This window comes from Oncorhynchus masou, chromosome 32 (genome assembly GCF_036934945.1).
Source record: "Oncorhynchus masou masou isolate Uvic2021 chromosome 32, UVic_Omas_1.1, whole genome shotgun sequence".
Lineage (NCBI taxonomy): Eukaryota > Metazoa > Chordata > Actinopteri > Salmoniformes > Salmonidae > Oncorhynchus > Oncorhynchus masou.
Window position 1 is genome coordinate 92,067,701 of NC_088243.1, and position 18,520 is coordinate 92,086,220.

General features: G+C 47.6%; 2 protein-coding genes across 2 annotated transcripts in view; one reads left to right on the forward strand and one right to left on the reverse strand.

Moving 5' to 3' along the window:
* LOC135526795 (probable ATP-dependent RNA helicase DDX41) overlaps nucleotides 1–18,520 on the reverse strand; it is a 36,024-nt gene that overhangs the window by 3,189 nt on the left and 14,315 nt on the right. Inside the window, exons 11-15 of the mRNA XM_064955459.1 lie at nucleotides 18,162–18,293; nucleotides 16,656–16,727; nucleotides 1,702–1,798; nucleotides 1,377–1,526; nucleotides 9–80 (exon numbers count right to left, since the gene is read on the reverse strand). Coding sequence (XP_064811531.1) covers nucleotides 9–80; nucleotides 1,377–1,526; nucleotides 1,702–1,798; nucleotides 16,656–16,727; nucleotides 18,162–18,293 — 523 coding nt within the window. The remainder of the gene's footprint in view (nucleotides 1–8; nucleotides 81–1,376; nucleotides 1,527–1,701; nucleotides 1,799–16,655; nucleotides 16,728–18,161; nucleotides 18,294–18,520) is intronic.
* On the forward strand, nucleotides 5,676–12,194 carry LOC135526863 (homeobox protein 2-like). Its single transcript, XM_064955532.1, has 5 exons — nucleotides 5,676–7,074; nucleotides 7,240–8,692; nucleotides 9,211–10,185; nucleotides 11,641–11,705; nucleotides 11,755–12,194. The coding sequence occupies exons 1-5, from the start codon at nucleotides 5,676–5,678 to the stop codon at nucleotides 12,192–12,194; spliced, it is 4,332 nt and encodes a 1,443-aa protein (XP_064811604.1).

The window sequence follows — 18,520 nt, forward strand, 5'->3', positions numbered from 1 at the left end:
TTTCTTACCACAGCCTTTGTTGATGAAAGTGGTGGCGATCCCAGTCTTCCCTGAACGACCGGTTCGACCAATCCTATGGACTGGAACACACAACAACACAGTCAGTCGTTGGATGAGTCTGATTATAGAGAGGGAATACATGAGATGTAGGGGTACCAATAACATGCACTTGAGGGGAGAAATGAGCAGATTAACATGAGAAGAAACGGGGTAACATGCACAATCTCTCTAGGCCAGGCCAGGTTACTCTCTCCCTCTAGACCAGGTTATACCCTCTCCCTCTAGGCCAGGTTACTCTCCCTCTAGGCCAGGTTACTCTCTCCCTCTAGGCCAGGCCACTCTCCCTCTAGGCCAGGCCAGGTTACTCTCCCTCTAGGCCAGGCCAGGTTACTCTCTCCCTCTAGGCCAGGCCAGGTTACTCTCTCCCTCTAGGCCATGCCAGGTTGCTCTCTCCCTCTAGGCCAGGCCAGGTTACTCTCTCCCTCTAGGCCAGGCCAGGTTACTCTCTCTCTCTAGGCCAGGTTACTCTCTCCCTCTAGGCCAGGTTACTCTCTCCCTCTAGGCTAGGCCAGGTTACTCTCTCCCTCTAGGCTAGGCCAGGTTACTCTCCCTCTAGGCAAGGCCAGGTTACTCTCCCTCTAGGCAAGGCCAGGTTACTCTCCCTCTAGGCTAGGCCAGGTTACTCTCCCTCTAGGCCAGGCCAGGTTACTCTCCCTCTAGGCCAGGCCAGGTTACTCTCCCTCTAGGCTAGGCCAGGTTACTCTCTCCCTCTAGGCCAGGTTACTCTCCCTCTAGGCCAGGTTACTCTCCCTCTAGGCCAGGTTACTCTCACTCTAGGCCAGGTTACTCTCTCCCTCTAGGCCAGGCCAGGTTACTCTCCCCCTCTAGGCCAGGCCAGGTTACTCTCCCCCTCTAGGCCAGGCCAGGTTACTCTCCCCCTCTAGGCCAGGCCAGGTTACTCTCCCCCTCTAGGCCAGGCCAGGTTACTCTCCCCCTCTAGGCTAGGCCAGGTTACTCTCTCCCTCTAGGCTAGGCCAGGTTACTCTCTCCCTCTAGGCTAGGCTAGGCCAGGTTACTCTCTCCCTCTAGGCTAGGCTAGGCCAGGTTACTCTCTCCCTCTAGGCTAGGCCAGGTTACTCTCTCCCTCTAGGCTAGGCCAGGTTACTCTCTCCCTCTAGGCTAGGCTAGGCCAGGTTACTCTCTCCCTCTAGGCTAGGCTAGGCCAGGTTACTCTCTCCCTCTAGGCCAGGTTACTCTGAAGCACATTGTGGTAACTGCCAATGAAATTGTTCCGGATAAGATTGTTCTGCTAAATGACCAAAATGTCATGTAAAAAAAAACAAACCCAGATGATTAATTGAGATGTAAAGTCTTACCATAGTTCTCTATCTCCTCTGGCATGTCATAGTTGACCACGTGCTGTATAGCAGGGAAGTCCAGACCTTTAGACGCGACATCAGTAGCCACCAACACATCCTTCTTCCCTTCCTTAAAGGCTTCAATGGCCTTGGTACGCTCCTCCTGGTCTGGAAACACACAGCACAGTGGGAATGAAATAGCACCCCTATTTAGGTAGTCCCAGCAGGAAGAGAAGGGGTTTTACTCTCACCATTTCCTCCACTCCTTTCAGCACTAGGGCACATGTTAAGGGCAGGGTGGTTGAGGTCGGAAAACTAAGTGGGGGGGGGTTAGTGATCTTACCTTTTCCTCCGTGGATAGCCACAGCCTCCACTCCTTTCAGCAGGAGATATTCATGAATGGCGTCCACGTCTGCTTTCTTCTCAGCAAACATCAACACCTGGGTGACAGAGAACAACACTTCCATCTTACCATCTGATTAAACATACAACAACACTACCATCGAACCATCTGATTAAACACACAACAACACTACCATCTTACCATCTGATTAAACACACAACAACACTACCATCGAACCATCTGATTAAACACACAACAACACTACCATCTTACCATCTGATTAAACACACAACAACACTACCATCTGATTAAACATACAACAACACTACCATCTTACCATCTGATTAAACACACAACAACACTACCATCTTACCTTCTGAATAAACAACACACACATTTAGTATATTAACATGGCCTTGTCCTGGGCAGAGAGGAAACAGAACTAAAGGTCAAACAGACCGTACTAACTAAAGGTCAAACAGACCGTACTAACTAAAGGTCAAACAGGCAGTACAGACCTCTTTACCTTTACAGAGTACTGGGGTTGACCTCTACCTTTACAGAGTACTGGGGTTGACCTCTACCTTTACAGAGTACTGGGGTTGACCTCTACCTTTAGAGAGTACTGGGGTTGACCTCTACCTTTACAGAGTACTGGGGTTGACCTCTACCTTTACAGAGTACTGGGGTTGACCTCTACCTTTACAGAGTACTGGGGTTGACCTCTACCTTTACAGAGTACTGGGGTTGACCTCTACCTTTACAGAGTACTGGGGTTGACCTCTACCTTTACAGAGTACTGGGGTTGACCTCTACCTTTACAGAGTACTGTGGTTGACCTCTACCTTTACAGAGTACTGGGGTTGACCTCTACCTTTACAGAGTACTGGGGTTGACCTCTACCTTTACAGAGTACTGGGGTTGACCTCTACCTTTACAGAGTACTGGGGTTGACCTCTACCTTTAGAGAGTACTGGGGTTGACCTCTACCTTTACAGAGTACTGGGGTTGACCTCTACCTTTACAGAGTACTGGGGTTGACCTCTACCTTTACAGAGTACTGGGGTTGACCTCTACCTTTACAGAGTACTGGGGTTGACCTCTACCTTTACAGAGTACTGTGGTTGACCTCTACCTTTACAGAGTACTGGGGTTGACCTCTACCTTTAGAGAGTACTGGGGTTGACCTCTACCTTTACAGAGTACTGGGGTTGACCTCTACCTTTACAGAGTACTGGGGTTGACCTCTACCTTTACAGAGTACTGGGGTTGACCTCTACCTTTACAGAGTACTGGGGTTGACCTCTACCTTTACAGAGTACTGGGGTTGACCTCTACCTTTACAGAGTACTGGGGTTGACCTCTACCTTTACAGAGTACTGGGGTTGACCTCTACCTTTACAGAGTACTGGGGTTGACCTCTACCTTTACAGAGTACTGGGGTTGACCTCTACCTTTACAGAGTACTGGGGTTGACCTCTACCTTTACAGAGTACTGGGGTTGACCTCTACCTTTACAGAGTACTGGGGTTGACCTCTACCTTTACAGAGTACTGGGGTTGACCTCTACCTTTAGAGAGTACTGGGGTTGACCTCTACCTTTACAGAGTACTGGGGTTGACCTCTACCTTTACAGAGTACTGGGGTTGACCTCTACCTTTACAGAGTACTGGGGTTGACCTCTACCTTTACAGAGTACTGGGGTTGACCTCTACCTTTACAGAGTACTGGGGTTGACCTCTACCTTTACAGAGTACTGGGGTTGACCTCTACCTTTACAGAGTACTGGGGTTGACCTCTACCTTTACAGAGTACTGGGGTTGACCTCTACCTTTACAGAGTACTGTGGTTGACCTCTACCTTTACAGAGTACTGGGGTTGACCTCTACCTTTACAGAGTACTGGGGTTGACCTCTACCTTTACAGAGTACTGTGGTTGACCTCTACCTTTACAGAGTACTGGGGTTGACCTCTACCTTTAGAGAGTACTGGGGTTGACCTCTACCTTTAGAGAGTACTGGGGTTGACCTCTACCTTTACAGAGTACTGGGGTTGACCTCTACCTTTACAGAGTACTGGGGTTGACCTCTACCTTTACAGAGTACTGGGGTTGACCTCTACCTTTACAGAGTACTGGGGTTGACCTCTACCTTTACAGAGTACTGGGGTTGACCTCTACCTTTACAGAGTACTGGGGTTGACCTCTACCTTTACAGAGTACTGGGGTTGACCTCTACCTTTACAGAGTACTGGGGTTGACCTCTACCTTTACAGAGTACTGGGGTTGACCTCTACCTTTAGAGAGTACTGGGGTTGACCTCTACCTTTACAGAGTACTGGGGTTGACCTCTACCTTTACAGAGTACTGGGGTTGACCTCTACCTTTAGAGAGTACTGGGGTTGACCTCTACCTTTAGAGAGTACTGTGGTTGACCTCTACCTTTAGAGAGTACTGGGGTTGACCTCTACCTTTACAGAGTACTGGGGTTGACCTCTACCTTTAGAGAGTACTGGGGTTGACCTCTACCTTTACAGAGTACTGGGGTTGACCTCTACCTTTACAGAGTACTGGGGTTGACCTCTACCTTTACAGAGTACTGTGGTTGACCTCTACCTTTACAGAGTACTGTGGTTGACCTCTACCTTTACAGAGTACTGTGGTTGACCTCTACCTTTACAGAGTACTGTGGTTGACCTCTACCTTTACAGAGTACTGGGGTTGACCTCTACCTTTACAGAGTACTGGGGTTGACCTCTACCTTTACAGAGTACTGGGGTTGACCTCTACCTTTACAGAGTACTGTGGTTGACCTCTACCTTTACAGAGTACTGTGGTTGACCTCTACCTTTAGAGAGTACTGTGGTTGACCTCTACCTTTAGAGAGTACTGTGGTTGACCTCTACCTTTAGAGAGTACTGGGGTTGACCTCTACCTTTACAGAGTACTGGGGTTGACCTCTACCTTTAGAGAGTACTGGGGTTGACCTCTACCTTTACAGAGTACTGGGGTTGACCTCTACCTTTACAGAGTACTGGGGTTGACCTCTACCTTTACAGAGTACTGGGGTTGACCTCTACCTTTACAGAGTACTGGGGTTGACCTCTACCTTTACAGAGTACTGGGGTTGACCTATCTACTGACTAACCAGCGTGGAAACGGAAAGTTAACTAGTATAGGTCATTACTATGTCATTACTATGTCGTGAAAACACAGTACTAACCAGAAGTAAACGATTAAAGGTCAATTCTGTAACTAGACACACAGGCTGGATGCTGTGTGAGAATGAAGGCTACCTGACAGGCACAGCATCACCTCAGCTAGGCTGGATGCTATGTGAGAATGAAGGCTATCTAACAGGCACAGCATCACCTCAGCTAGGCTGGATGCTGTGTGAGAATGAAGGCTACCTGACAGGCACAGCATCACCTCAGCTAGGCTGGATGCTATGTGAGAATGAAGGCTATCTAACAGGCACAGCATCACCTCAGCTAGGCTGGATGCTGTGTGAGAATGAAGGCTACCTGACAGGCACAGCATCACCTCAGCTAGGCTGGATGCTATGTGAGAATGAAGGCTATGTGAGAATGAAGGCTACCTGACAGGCACAGCATCACCTCAGCTAGGCTGGATGCTGTGTGAGAATGAAGGCTCTGACAGGCACAGCATCACCTCAGCTAGGCTGGATGCTATGTGAGAATGAAGGCTCTGACAGGCACAGCATCACCTCAGCTAGGCTGGATGCTATGTGAGAATGAAGGCTACCTGAAAGGCACAGCATCACACATTCAGTGTTATGGTCACTTAGCTTTTTTGATCCGCGGAAACAACTTTGAAGACAACCACCACAACATAGACAACCGTCACAGCAAAGACAACCGTCAAAGCAAAGACAACCGTCAAAACAAAGACAACCGTCACAACATAGACAACCGCCACTACACAGACAACCGTCACAACAAAGATAACCGCCACAATGTCAGAACAAAGACAAACGCCACAACAAAGACAACCGTCACAACAAAGACAACCGTCACAACAAAGACAACTAGCCACAACAAAGACAACTAGCCACAACAAAGACAAACGCCACAACAAAGACAAAAGCCACAACCATTACAACAAAGACAACCGTCCCAACAAAGACAACCGTCACAACAAAGACGACCGCCACGACAAAGACGACCGCCACTACAAATACGACTGCCACGACAAAGACAACAGTCATGACAAAGACAACAGTCATGACAAAGACAACAGTCATGACAAAGACAACAGTCATGACAAAGACAACAGTCATGACAAAGACAACCTCCACAACCATTACAACAAAGACAACGGCCACAACCATCAAAACAAAGACAACTTCCACAACAAAGAAAACTGCCAAAACAAAGACAACTGCCAAAACAAAGACAACTGCCACAACAAAGACAACTGTCACAACAAAAACAACCGTCACAACCGTCACAACAAAGACAACTGCCACAACAAAGACAACCGCCACAACAAAGACAACCTCAACAACCATTACAACAAAGACAACAGTCACAACAAAGACAACAGCCACAACCATCACAACAAAGACAACCGTCACAACAAAGAAAACGGCCACAACAAAGACAACCTCCACAACCATTACAACAAAGACAACAGTCACAACAAAGACAACAGCCACAACAGCCACAACCATCACAACAAAGACAACCGTCACAACAAAGACAACGGCCACAACAAAGACAACCGTCACAACCGTCACAACAAAGACAAGCGCCACAACAAAGACAACAGCCACAACAAAGACAACAGTCACAACAAAGACAACCTCCACAACCATTACAACAAAGACAACAGTCACAACAGCCACAACCATCACAACAAAGACAACCGTCACAACAAAGACAACGGCCACAACAAAGACAACCTCCACAACCAATACAACAAAGACAACAGTCACAACAAAGACAACCTCCACAACCATTACAACAAAGACAACGGCCACAACCATCAAAACAAAGACAACTTCCACAACAAAGACAACCGCCACAACCATTACAACAAAGACAACAGTCACAACAAAGACAACGGCCACAACCATCACAACAAAGACAACTGCCACAACAAAGACAACCGTCACAACAAAGACAACGGCCACAACAAAGACAACGGCCACAACAAAGACAACGGCCACAACAAAGACAACCGCCACAACAAAGACAACCGCCACAACAAAGACAACAGTCACAACAAAGACAACCTCCACAACCATTACAACAAAGACAACAGCCACAACAAAGACAACCGCCACAACAAAGACAACCGTCACAACAAAGACAACCGCTACAACAAAGAAAACAGTCACAACAAAGACAACAGTCACAACAAAGACAACCGCCACAACCATTACAACTAAGACAACCGCCACAACAAAGACAACCGCCACAACAAAGACAACAGTCACAACAAAGACAACAGTCACAACAAAGACAACCGCCACAACAAAGACAACAGTCACAACAAAGACAACCGCCACAACAAAGACAAATGCCACAACAAAGACAAATGCCACAACAAAGACAAATGCCACAACAAAGACAACCGTCACAACCGTCACAACAAAGACAACAGCCACAACAAAGACAACCTCCACAACCATTACAACAGCCACAACAAAGACAACCTCCACAACAATTACAACAAAGACAACGGCCACAACAAAGACAACGGCCACAACAAAGACAACCGCCACAACAAAGACAACCGCCACAACAAAGACAACCGCCACAACAAAGACAACGGCCACAACAAAGACCACCGCCACAACAAAGACAACCGTCACAACAAAGACAACGGCCACAACAAAGACAACGGCCACAACAAAGACAACCGCCACAACAAAGACAACCGCCACAACAATGACAACCGCCACAACAAAGACAACGGCCACAACAAAGACAACGGCCACAACCATCACAACAAAGACAACTGCCACAACAAAGACAACCGTCACAACAAAGACAACGGCCACAACAAAGACAACGGCCACAACAAAGACAACCGCCACAACAAAGACAACCGCCACAACAATGACAACCGCCACAACAAAGACAACAGTCACAACAAAGACAACCTCCACAACCATTACAACAAAGACAACAGCCACAACAAAGACAACAGCCACAACAAAGACAACTGCCACAACAAAGACAACCGCCACAACAAAGACAACCGTCACAACAAAGACAACCGTCACAACAAAGACAACCGCTACAACAAAGAAAACAGTCACAACAAAGAAAACAGTCACAACAAAGACAACCTCCACAACCATTACAACAAAGACAACAGTCACAACAAAGACAACAGTCACAACAAAGACAACAGTCACAACAAAGACAACAGTCACAACAAAGACAACCTCCACAACCATTACAACAAAGACAACCGCCACAACAAAGACAACAGCCACAACAAAGACAACCGCCGCAACAAAGACAACCGCCGCAACAAAGACAACCGCCACAACAAAGACAACCGCCACAACAAAGACAAATGCCACAACAAAGACAGCCGCTACAACAAAGAAAACAGTCACAACAAAGACAACCTCCACAACCATTACAACAGCCACAACAAAGACAACCTCCACAACAATTACAACAAAGACAACCGCCACAACAAAGACAACCGCCACAACAAAGACAACCGCCACAACAAAGACAACCGCCACAACAAAGACAACGGCCACAACAAAGACAACAGCCACAACAAAGACCACCGCCACAACAAAGACAACAGTCACAACAAAGACAACCTCCACAACCATTACAACAAAGACAACCGCCACAACAAAGACCACCGCAACAACAAAGACCACCGCCACAACAAAGACCACCGACACAACAAAGACAACAACCACAACAAAGACAACAGCCACAACAAAGACAAATGCCACAACAAAGACAAACGCCAACCGCTACAACAAAGAAAAAAGTCACAACAAAGACAACCTCCACAACCATTACAACAAAGACAACAGTCACAACAAAGACAACCTCCACAACCATTACAACAAAGACAACAGCCACAACAAAGACAACAGCCACAACAAAGACAAATGCCACAACAAAGACAGCCGCTACAACAAAGAAAACAGCCACAACAAAGACAACCACCACAACAAAGACAACTGTCACAACAAAGACAACCGTCACAACAAAGACAAATGCCACAACAAAGACAACCTCCACAACCATTACAACAAAGACAACAGTCACAACAAAGACAACCTCTTCACAACAATTACAACAAAGCCAACCGCCACAACAAAGACAACCGCCACAACAAAGACAACCGCCACAACAAAGACAACCGCCACAACAAAGACAACGGCCACAACAAAGACCACCGCCACAACAAAGACCACCGCCACAACAAAGACCACCGCCACAACAAAGACAACGGCCACAACAAAGACCACCGCCACAACAAAGACAACTGCCACAACAAAGACAACCGCCACAACAAAGACAACAGTCACAACAAAGACAACCTCCACAACCATTACAACAAAGACAACAGTCACAACAAAGACAACAGTCACAACAAAGACAACCTCCACAACCATTACAACTAAGACAACCGCCACAACAAAGACAACAGCCACAACAAAGACAACAGTCACAACAAAGACAACAGTTACAACAAAGACAACAGTCACAACAAAGACAACCTCCACAACCATTACAACAAAGACAACTGCCACAACAAAGACAACCCCAACAACAAAGACAACCGACACAACAAAGACAACCGCCACAACAAAGACAACCGCCACAACAAAGACAAATGCAACAACAAAGACAAATGCCACAACAAAGACAAATGCCACAACAAAGACAGCCGCTACAACAAAGAAAACAGTCACAACAAAGACAACAGTCACAACAAAGACAACCTCCACAACCATTACAACAAAGACAACCGCCACAACAAAGACCACCGCCACAACAAAGACCACCGCCACAACAAAGACCGCCACAACAAAGACCACCGCCACAACAAAGACAACAGCCACAACAAAGACAACAGTCACAACAAAGACAACAGTTACAACAAAGACAACAGTCACAACAAAGACAACCTCCACAACCATTACAACAAAGACAACTGCCACAACAAAGACAACAGCCACAACAAACACAACCCCAACAACAAAGACAACCGACACAACAAAGACAACCGCCACAACAAAGACAAATGCCACAACAAAGACAAATGCCACAACAAAGACAAATGCCACAACAAAGACAGCCGCTACAACAAAGAAAACAGTCACAACAAAGACAACCTCCACAACCATTACAACAAAGACAACCGCCACAACAAAGACAACCGCCACAACAAAGACAACAGCCACAACAAAGACAACAGCCACAACAAAGACAACCGCCACAACAAAGGCAACGGCCACAACAAAGACAACAGCCACAACAAAGACCACCTCCACAACAAAGACCACCGCCACAACAAAGACAACAGTCACAACAAAGACAACCTCCACAACCATTACATCAAAGACAACCGCCACAACATAGACAACCGTCACAACAAAGACAACGGTCACAACAAAGACAACCGCCACAACAAAGACAACCGCCACAACCATTACAACAAAGACAACCGTCACAACAAAGACAACCTACACAAGCGTTCCAAAAAAGACAACCGCCACAACAAAGACAACCTCCACAACCATTACAACAAAGACAACCGCCACAACAAAGACAACCGTCACAACAAAGACAACCGTCACAACAAAGACAACCGCCACAACAAAGACAACCGCCACAACAAAGACAACCGCCACAACAAAGGCAACCGCCACAACAAAGACAACAGCCACAAAGACCACCGCCACAACAAAGACCACCGCCACAACAAAGACCACCGCCACAACAAAGACCACCGCCACAACAAAGACCACCGCCACAACAAAGACAACCGCCACAACCATTACAACAAAGACAACCGTCACAACAAAGACAACCTACACAAGCGTTCCAAAAAAGACAACCGCCACAACAAAGACAACCGCCACAACAAAGACAACCGTCACAACAAAGACAACCGTCACAACAAAGACAACCGCCACAACAAAGACAACCGCCACAACAAAGACAACAGCCACAAAGACCACCGCCACAACAAAGACCACCGCCACAACAAAGACCACCGCCACAACAAAGACCACCGCCACAACCATTACAACAAAGACAACCGCCACAACAAAGACAACCGTCACAACAAAGACAACCGTCACAACAAAGACAACCGCCACAACAAAGACAACCGCCACAACAAAGACAACAGCCACAAAGACCACCGCCACAAAGACCACCGCCACAACAAAGACCACCGCCACAACAAAGACCACCGCCACAACAAAGACCACCGCCACAACAAAGACCACCGCCACAACCATTACAACAAAGACAACCGCCACAACCATTACAACAAAGACAACCGCCACAACAAAGACAACCGCCACAACAAAGACAAATGCCACAACAAAGACAACCACTACAACAAAGACAACCACCACAACCATTACAACAAAGATAACCATCCCAACAAAGACAACCGTCACAACAAAGACAACCTACACAAGCGTCACAAAAAAGACAACCGCCACAACAAAGACAACCTCCACAACCATTACAACAAAGACAACCGCCACAACAAAGGCAACCGCCACAAAGACCACCGCCACAACAAAGACCACCACCACAACAAAGACCACCGCCACAACAAAGACCACCGCCACAACAAAGACCACCGCCACAACAAAGACCACCGCCACAACAAAGACCACCGCCACAACAAAGACAACGACCACAACAAAGACAACCGTCACAACAAAGACGACCGCCACAACAAAGACAACCGCCACAACAAAGACAACCGTCACAACAAAGACAAATGCCACAAAGACAACCGATACAACAAAGAAAACAGTCACAACAAAGACAACCTCCACAACCATTACAACATAGACAACCATCACAACATAGACAACCGTCACAACAAAGACAACCGTCACAAGCGTCACAAAAAAGACAACCGCCACAACAAAGACAACCTCCACAACCATTACAACAAAGACAACCGCCACAACAAAGACAACCGCCACAACAAAGACAACAGCCACAACAAAGACCACCGCCACAACAAAGACCACCGCCACAACAAAGACCACCGCCACAACAAAGACCACCGCCACAACAAAGACAACCGTCACAACAAAGACAACCGTCACAATAAAGTCAACCGACACAACCGCCACAACAAAGACAACAGCCACAACAAAGACAACAGCCACAACAAAGACAACAGCCACAACAAAGACAACCTCCACAAAAAAGATACCGCCACAACAAAGACAAAAGCTTGTGTGAGAAAGCTGCACCATTCTGTCAACAGATCTCAGTGCTAATTATCATCGGATGTATTAGGTTACGAAATCAGACTTTCTGTATATAATGTTAGATGATATGTTAGGGAAGGACAACACTGAACTATTCAGAACATGAAGAATCATATGTGTCTTGGTCAAAGTTATTTTATTACATAAGGATGAGAAAATTCATCACCAAAGAGCGTTTTCACCCACTCGGAGAGGGACACCCTACAAAACACGAAGATGTAACTGGAGGTCAGGTTGTTATGAGCCAGTTTGTTAGTAACCAGAGGAGGGGCTGTTACTAACCAGAGGAGGGGCTGTTACTAACCAGAGGAGGGGCTGTTACTAACCAGAGGAGGGGCTGTTACTAACCAGAGGAGGGGTTGTTACTAACAGGAGGAGGGGTTGTTACTAACAGGAGGAGGGGTTGTTACTAACTAGAGGGGTTGTTACTAACTAGAGGGGTTGTTACTAACTAGAGGGGTTGTTACTAACAGGAGGAGGGGTTGTTACTAACCAGAGGGGTTGTTACTAACCAGAGGGGTTGTTACTAACCAGAGGGGTTGTTACTAACCAGAGGAGGGGTTGTTACTAACTAGAGGAGGGGTTGTTACTAACTAGAGGGGTTGTTACTAACCAGAGGAGGGGTTGTTACTAACTAGAGGGGTTGTTACTAACCAGAGGAGGGGTTGTTACTAACCAGAGGAGGGGTTGTTACTAACCAGAGGAGGGGTTGTTACTAACCAGAGGAGGGGTTGTTACTAACCAGAGGAGGGGTTGTTACTAACCAGAGGAGGGGTTGTTACTAACCAGAGGAGGGGCTGTTACTAACCAGAGGAGGGGCTGTTACTAACCAGAGGAGGGGCTGTTACTAACCAGAGGGGCTGTTACTAACCAGAGGGGCTGTTACTAACCAGAGGAGGGGTTGTTACTAACCAGAGGAGGGGTTGTTACTAACCGGAGGAGGGGTTGTTACTAACCAGAGGAGGGGTTGTTACTAACCGGAGGAGGGGTTGTTACTAACCAGAGGAGGGGTTGTTACTAACTAGAGGGGTTGTTACTAACTAGAGGGGTTGTTACTAACTAGAGGGGTTGTTACTAACCAGAGGGGTTGTTACTAACCAGAGGAGGGGTTGTTACTAACCGGAGGAGGGGTTGTTACTAACCAGAGGAGGGGTTGTTACTAACCAGAGGAGGGGTTGTTACTAACCAGAGGAGGGGTTGTTACTAACCAGAGGAGGGGTTGTTACTAACCAGAGGAGGGGCTGTTACTAACCAGAGGAGGGGCTGTTACTAACCAGAGGAGGGGCTGTTACTAACCAGAGGGGCTGTTACTAACCAGAGGGGCTGTTACTAACCAGAGGAGGGGTTGTTACTAACCAGAGGAGGGGTTGTTACTAACCGGAGGAGGGGTTGTTACTAACCAGAGGAGGGGTTGTTACTAACCGGAGGAGGGGTTGTTACTAACCAGAGGAGGGGTTGTTACTAACTAGAGGGGTTGTTACTAACTAGAGGGGTTGTTACTAACTAGAGGGGTTGTTACTAACCAGAGGGGTTGTTACTAACCAGAGGAGGGGTTGTTACTAACCGGAGGAGGGGTTGTTACTAACCAGAGGAGGGGTTGTTACTAACCAGAGGAGGGGTTGTTACTAACCAGAGGAGGGGTTGTTACTAACCAGAGGAGGGGTTGTTACTAACCAGAGGAGGGGTTGTTACTAACCAGAGGAGGGGTTGTTACTAACCGGAGGAGGGGTTGTTACTAACCAGAGGAGGGGTTGTTACTAACTAGAGGGGTTGTTACTAACCAGAGGAGGGGTTGTTACTAACCAGAGGAGGGGTTGTTACTGACTAGAGGAGGGGTTGTTACTAACTAGAGGGGTTGTTACTAACCAGAGGAGGGGTTGTTACTAACCAGAGGAGGGGTTGTTACTAACCAGAGGAGGGGTTGTTACTAACTAGAGGGGTTGTTACTAACCAGAGGAGGGGTTGTTACTAACCAGAGGAGGGGTTGTTACTAACCGGAGGCGGGGTTGTTACTAACCAGAGGAGGGGTTGTTACTAACCAGAGGAGGGGTTGTTACTAACTAGATGGGTTGTTACTAACCAGAGGAGGGGTTGTTACTAACCAGAGGAGGGGTTGTTACTAACCAGAGGAGGGGTTACTAACCAGAGGAGGGGTTGTTACTAACTAGAGGGGTTGTTACTAACCAGAGGAGGGGTTGTTACTAACTAGAGGAGGGGTTGTTACTAACTAGAGGAGGGGTTGTTACTAACCAGAGGAGGGGTTGTTACTAACCAGAGGAGGGGTTACTAACCAGAGGAGGGGTTGTTACTAACTAGAGGGGTTGTTACTAACCAGAGGAGGGGTTGTTACTAACTAGAGGAGGGGTTGTTACTAACTAGAGGAGGGGTTGTTACTAACCAGAGGAGGGGTTGTTACTAACCAGAAGAGGGGTTGTTACTAACCAGAGGAGGGGTTGTTACTAACTAGAGGGGTTGTTACTAACCAGAGGAGGGGTTGTTACTAACTAGAGGGGTTGTTACTAACCAGAGGAAGGGTTGTTACTAACCAGAGGAGGGGTTGTTACTAACCAGAGGAGGGGTTGTTACTAACCAGAGGAGGGGTTGTTACTAACCAGAGGAGGGGTTGTTACTAACCAGAGGAGGGGTTGTTACTAACTAGAGGGGTTGTTACTAACTAGAGGGGTTGTTACTAACTAGAGGAGGGGTTGTTACTAACTAGAGGGGGGGTTGTTACTAACCAGAGGGGGGGTTGTTACTAACCAGAGGAGGGGTTGTTACTAACCAGAGGAGGGGTTGTTACTAACCAGAGGAGGGGTTGTTACTAACCAGAGGAGGGGATGTTACTAACCAGAGGAGGGGTTGTTACTAACCAGAGGAGGGGTTGTTACTAACCAGAGGAGGGGTTGTTACTAACCAGAGGAGGGGTTGTTACTAACCAGAGGAGGGGTTGTTACTAACCAGAGGAGGGGTTGTTACTAACCAGAGGAGGGGTTGTTACTAACCAGAGGAGGGGTTGTTACTAACCAGAGGAGGGGTTGTTACTAACCAGAGGAGGGGTTGTTACTAACCAGAGGAGGGGTTGTTACTAACCAGAGGAGGGGATGTTACTAACCAGAGGAGGGGATGTTACTAACCAGAGGAGGGGTTGTTACTAACCAGAGGAGGGGTTGTTACTAACCAGAGGAGGGGTGGTTACTAACCAGAGGAGGGGTTGTTACTAACCAGAGGAGGGGTTGTTACTAACCAGAGGAGGGGTTGTTACTAACCAGAGGAGGGGTTGTTACTAACCAGAGGGGTTGTTACTAACCAGAGGAGGGGTTGTTACTAACCAGAGGAGGGGTTGTTACTAACCAGAGGAGGGGTTGTTACTAACCAGAGGAGGGGTTGTTACTAACCAGAGGAGGGGTTGTTACTAACCAGAGGAGGGGTTGTTACTAACTAGAGGAGGGGTTGTTACTAACTAGAGGAGGGGTTGTTACTAACTAGAGGGGTTGTTACTAACCAGAGGAGGGGTTGTTACTAACTAGAGGAGGGGTTGTTACTAACTAGAGGGGTTGTTACTAACCAGAGGAGGGGTTGTTACTAACCAGAGGAGAGGTTGTTACTAACCAGAGGAGAGGTTGTTACTAACCAGAGGAGGGGTTGTTACTAACCAGAGGGGTTGTTACTAACCAGAGGGGTTGTTACTAACCAGAGGGGTTGTTACTAACTAGAGGGGCTGTTACTAACCAGAGGGGCTGTTACTAACCAGAGGGGCTGTTACTAACTAGAGGGGTTGTTACTAACCAGAGGGGTTGTTACTAACTAGAGGGGTTGTTACTAACCAGAGGAGAGGTTGTTACTAACTAGAGGGGTTGTTACTAACCAGAGGGGCTGTTACTAACCAGAGGGGGGGTTGTTACTAACTAGAGGGGTTGTTACTAACTAGAGGAGGGGTTGTTACTAACCAGAGGAGGGGTTGTTACTAACCAGAGGAGGGGTTGTTACTAACCAGAGGAGGGGTTGTTACTAACCAGAGGGGTTGTTACTAACCAGAGGAGGGGCTGTTACTAACCAGAGGAGGGGTTGTTACTAACCAGAGGAGGGGTTGTTACTAACCAGAGGAGGGGTTGTTACTAACCAGAGGAGGGGTTGTTACTAACTAGAGGGGTTGTTACTAACTAGAGGAGGGGTTGTTACTAACTAGAGGGGTTGTTACTAACTAGAGGAGGGGTTGTTACTAACCAGAGGAGGGGTTGTTACTAACTAGAGGGGTTGTTACTAACTAGAGGGGCTGTTACTAACTAGAGGAGGGGTTGTTACTAACCAGAGGAGGGGTTGTTACTAACTAGAGGGGTTGTTACTAACTAGAGGAGGGGTTGTTACTAACTAGAGGGGTTGTTACTAACTAGAGGAGGGGTTGTTACTAACCAGAGGAGGGGTTGTTACTAACTAGAGGGGTTGTTACTAACTAGAGGGGCTGTTACTAACCGGAGGGGGGGTCTTCTGTAGACACTCCAGCAGGTAAACCATCTTCGCCTCTTCCTTCACATACTCCACTTCCTGAAATTCAATACAATGTAAAAACAATATATAGTCAGATTGATAGATATATATATATCTATCAATGTAATCATTTTAAGTCATATATTTATATATTTATCAAAAAGTCAATTTGCAGTCAGTGGCAAAAGCACACAAAACCTATTTCATTTACGATATTCCTGCACTACTTTAGACCAGGCGGGGCACTACTTTAGACCAGGCGGGGCACCACTTTAGACCAGGCGGGGCACCACTTTAGACCAGGCGGGGCACCACTTTAGACCAGGCGGGGCACCACTTTAGACCAGGCGGGGCACCACTTTAGACCAGGCGGGGCACTACTTTATAGACCAGGCGGGGCACTACTTTATAGACCAGGCGGGGCACTACTTTAGACCAGGCGGGGCACCACTTTAGACCAGGCGGGGCACCACTTTAGACCAGGCGGGGCACCACTTTAGACCAGGCGGGGCACCACTTTAGACCAGGCGGGGCACCACTTTAGACCAGGCGGGGCACCACTTTAGACCAGGCGGGGCACCACTTTAGACCAGGCGGGGCACCACTTTAGACCAGGCGGGGCACCACTTTAGACCAGGCGGGGCACTACTTTAGACCAGGCGGGGCACTACTTTAGACCAGGCGGGGCACTACTTTAGACCAGGCGGGGCACTACTTTAGACCAGGCGGGGCACTACTTTAGACCAGGCGGGGCACTACTTTAGACCAGGCGGGGCACTACTTTAGACCAGGCGGGGCACTACTTTAGACCAGGCGGGGCACTACTTTAGACCAGGCGGGGCACTACTTTAGACCAGGCGGGGCACTACTTTAGACCAGGCAGGGCACTACTTTATAGACCAGGTAGTGCACTACTTTAGACCAGGCAGGGCACTACTTTAGACCAGGTAGTGCACTACTTTAGACCAGGCAGGGCACTACTTTAGACCAGGCAGGGCACTACTTTAGACCAGGCAGGGCACTACTTTAGACCAGGCAGGGCACTACTTTAGACCAGGCAGGGCACTACTTTATAGACCAGGTAGTGCACTACTTTAGACCAGGCAGGGCACTACTTTATAGACCAGGCAGGGCACTACTTTATAGACCAGGTAGTGCACTACTTTAGAACAGGCAGGGCACTACTTTAGACCAGGTAGTGCACTACTTTAGACCAGGCAGGGCACTACTTTATAGACCAGGTAGTGCACTACTTTAGACCAGGTAGTGCACTACTTTAGACCAGGCAGGGCACTACTTTATAGACCAGGTAGTGCACTACTTTAGACCAGGCAGGGCACTACTTTAGACCAGGCAGGGCACTACTTTAGACCAGGCAGGGCACTACTTTAGACCAGGCAGGGGACTACTTTATAGACCAGGTAGTGCACTGTATAGGGAAGAGGGTGCTACAGTATTTGGGACGGTTATTTTCCTGCTGGTGTGTTGTACCTGAATGACGTCCAGGCTGGCAGCGCCGGCCCGACCCACGTTGATGGTGATGGGTTTGACCAGGGCACTCTTGGCAAAGTTCTGGATCTTCTTGGGCATGGTGGCACTAAAGAGAAGAGTCTGTCTCTGGCCCTGCAAATCAAATTCACACGCGCTGAATACAACAGGTATAGATAGACTATACAGTGTAAAAAATATTTAAGTAAATAGAAAATAAAAAGTAACAAATATTTTTAAGAGCAGCAGTAAAATAACAATAGCGAAGCTATATACAGGGGGGTACCGGTACAGAGTCAATGTGGAGGCTATATATAGGGGGGGTACCGGTACAGAGTTAATGTGGAGGCTATATACAGGGG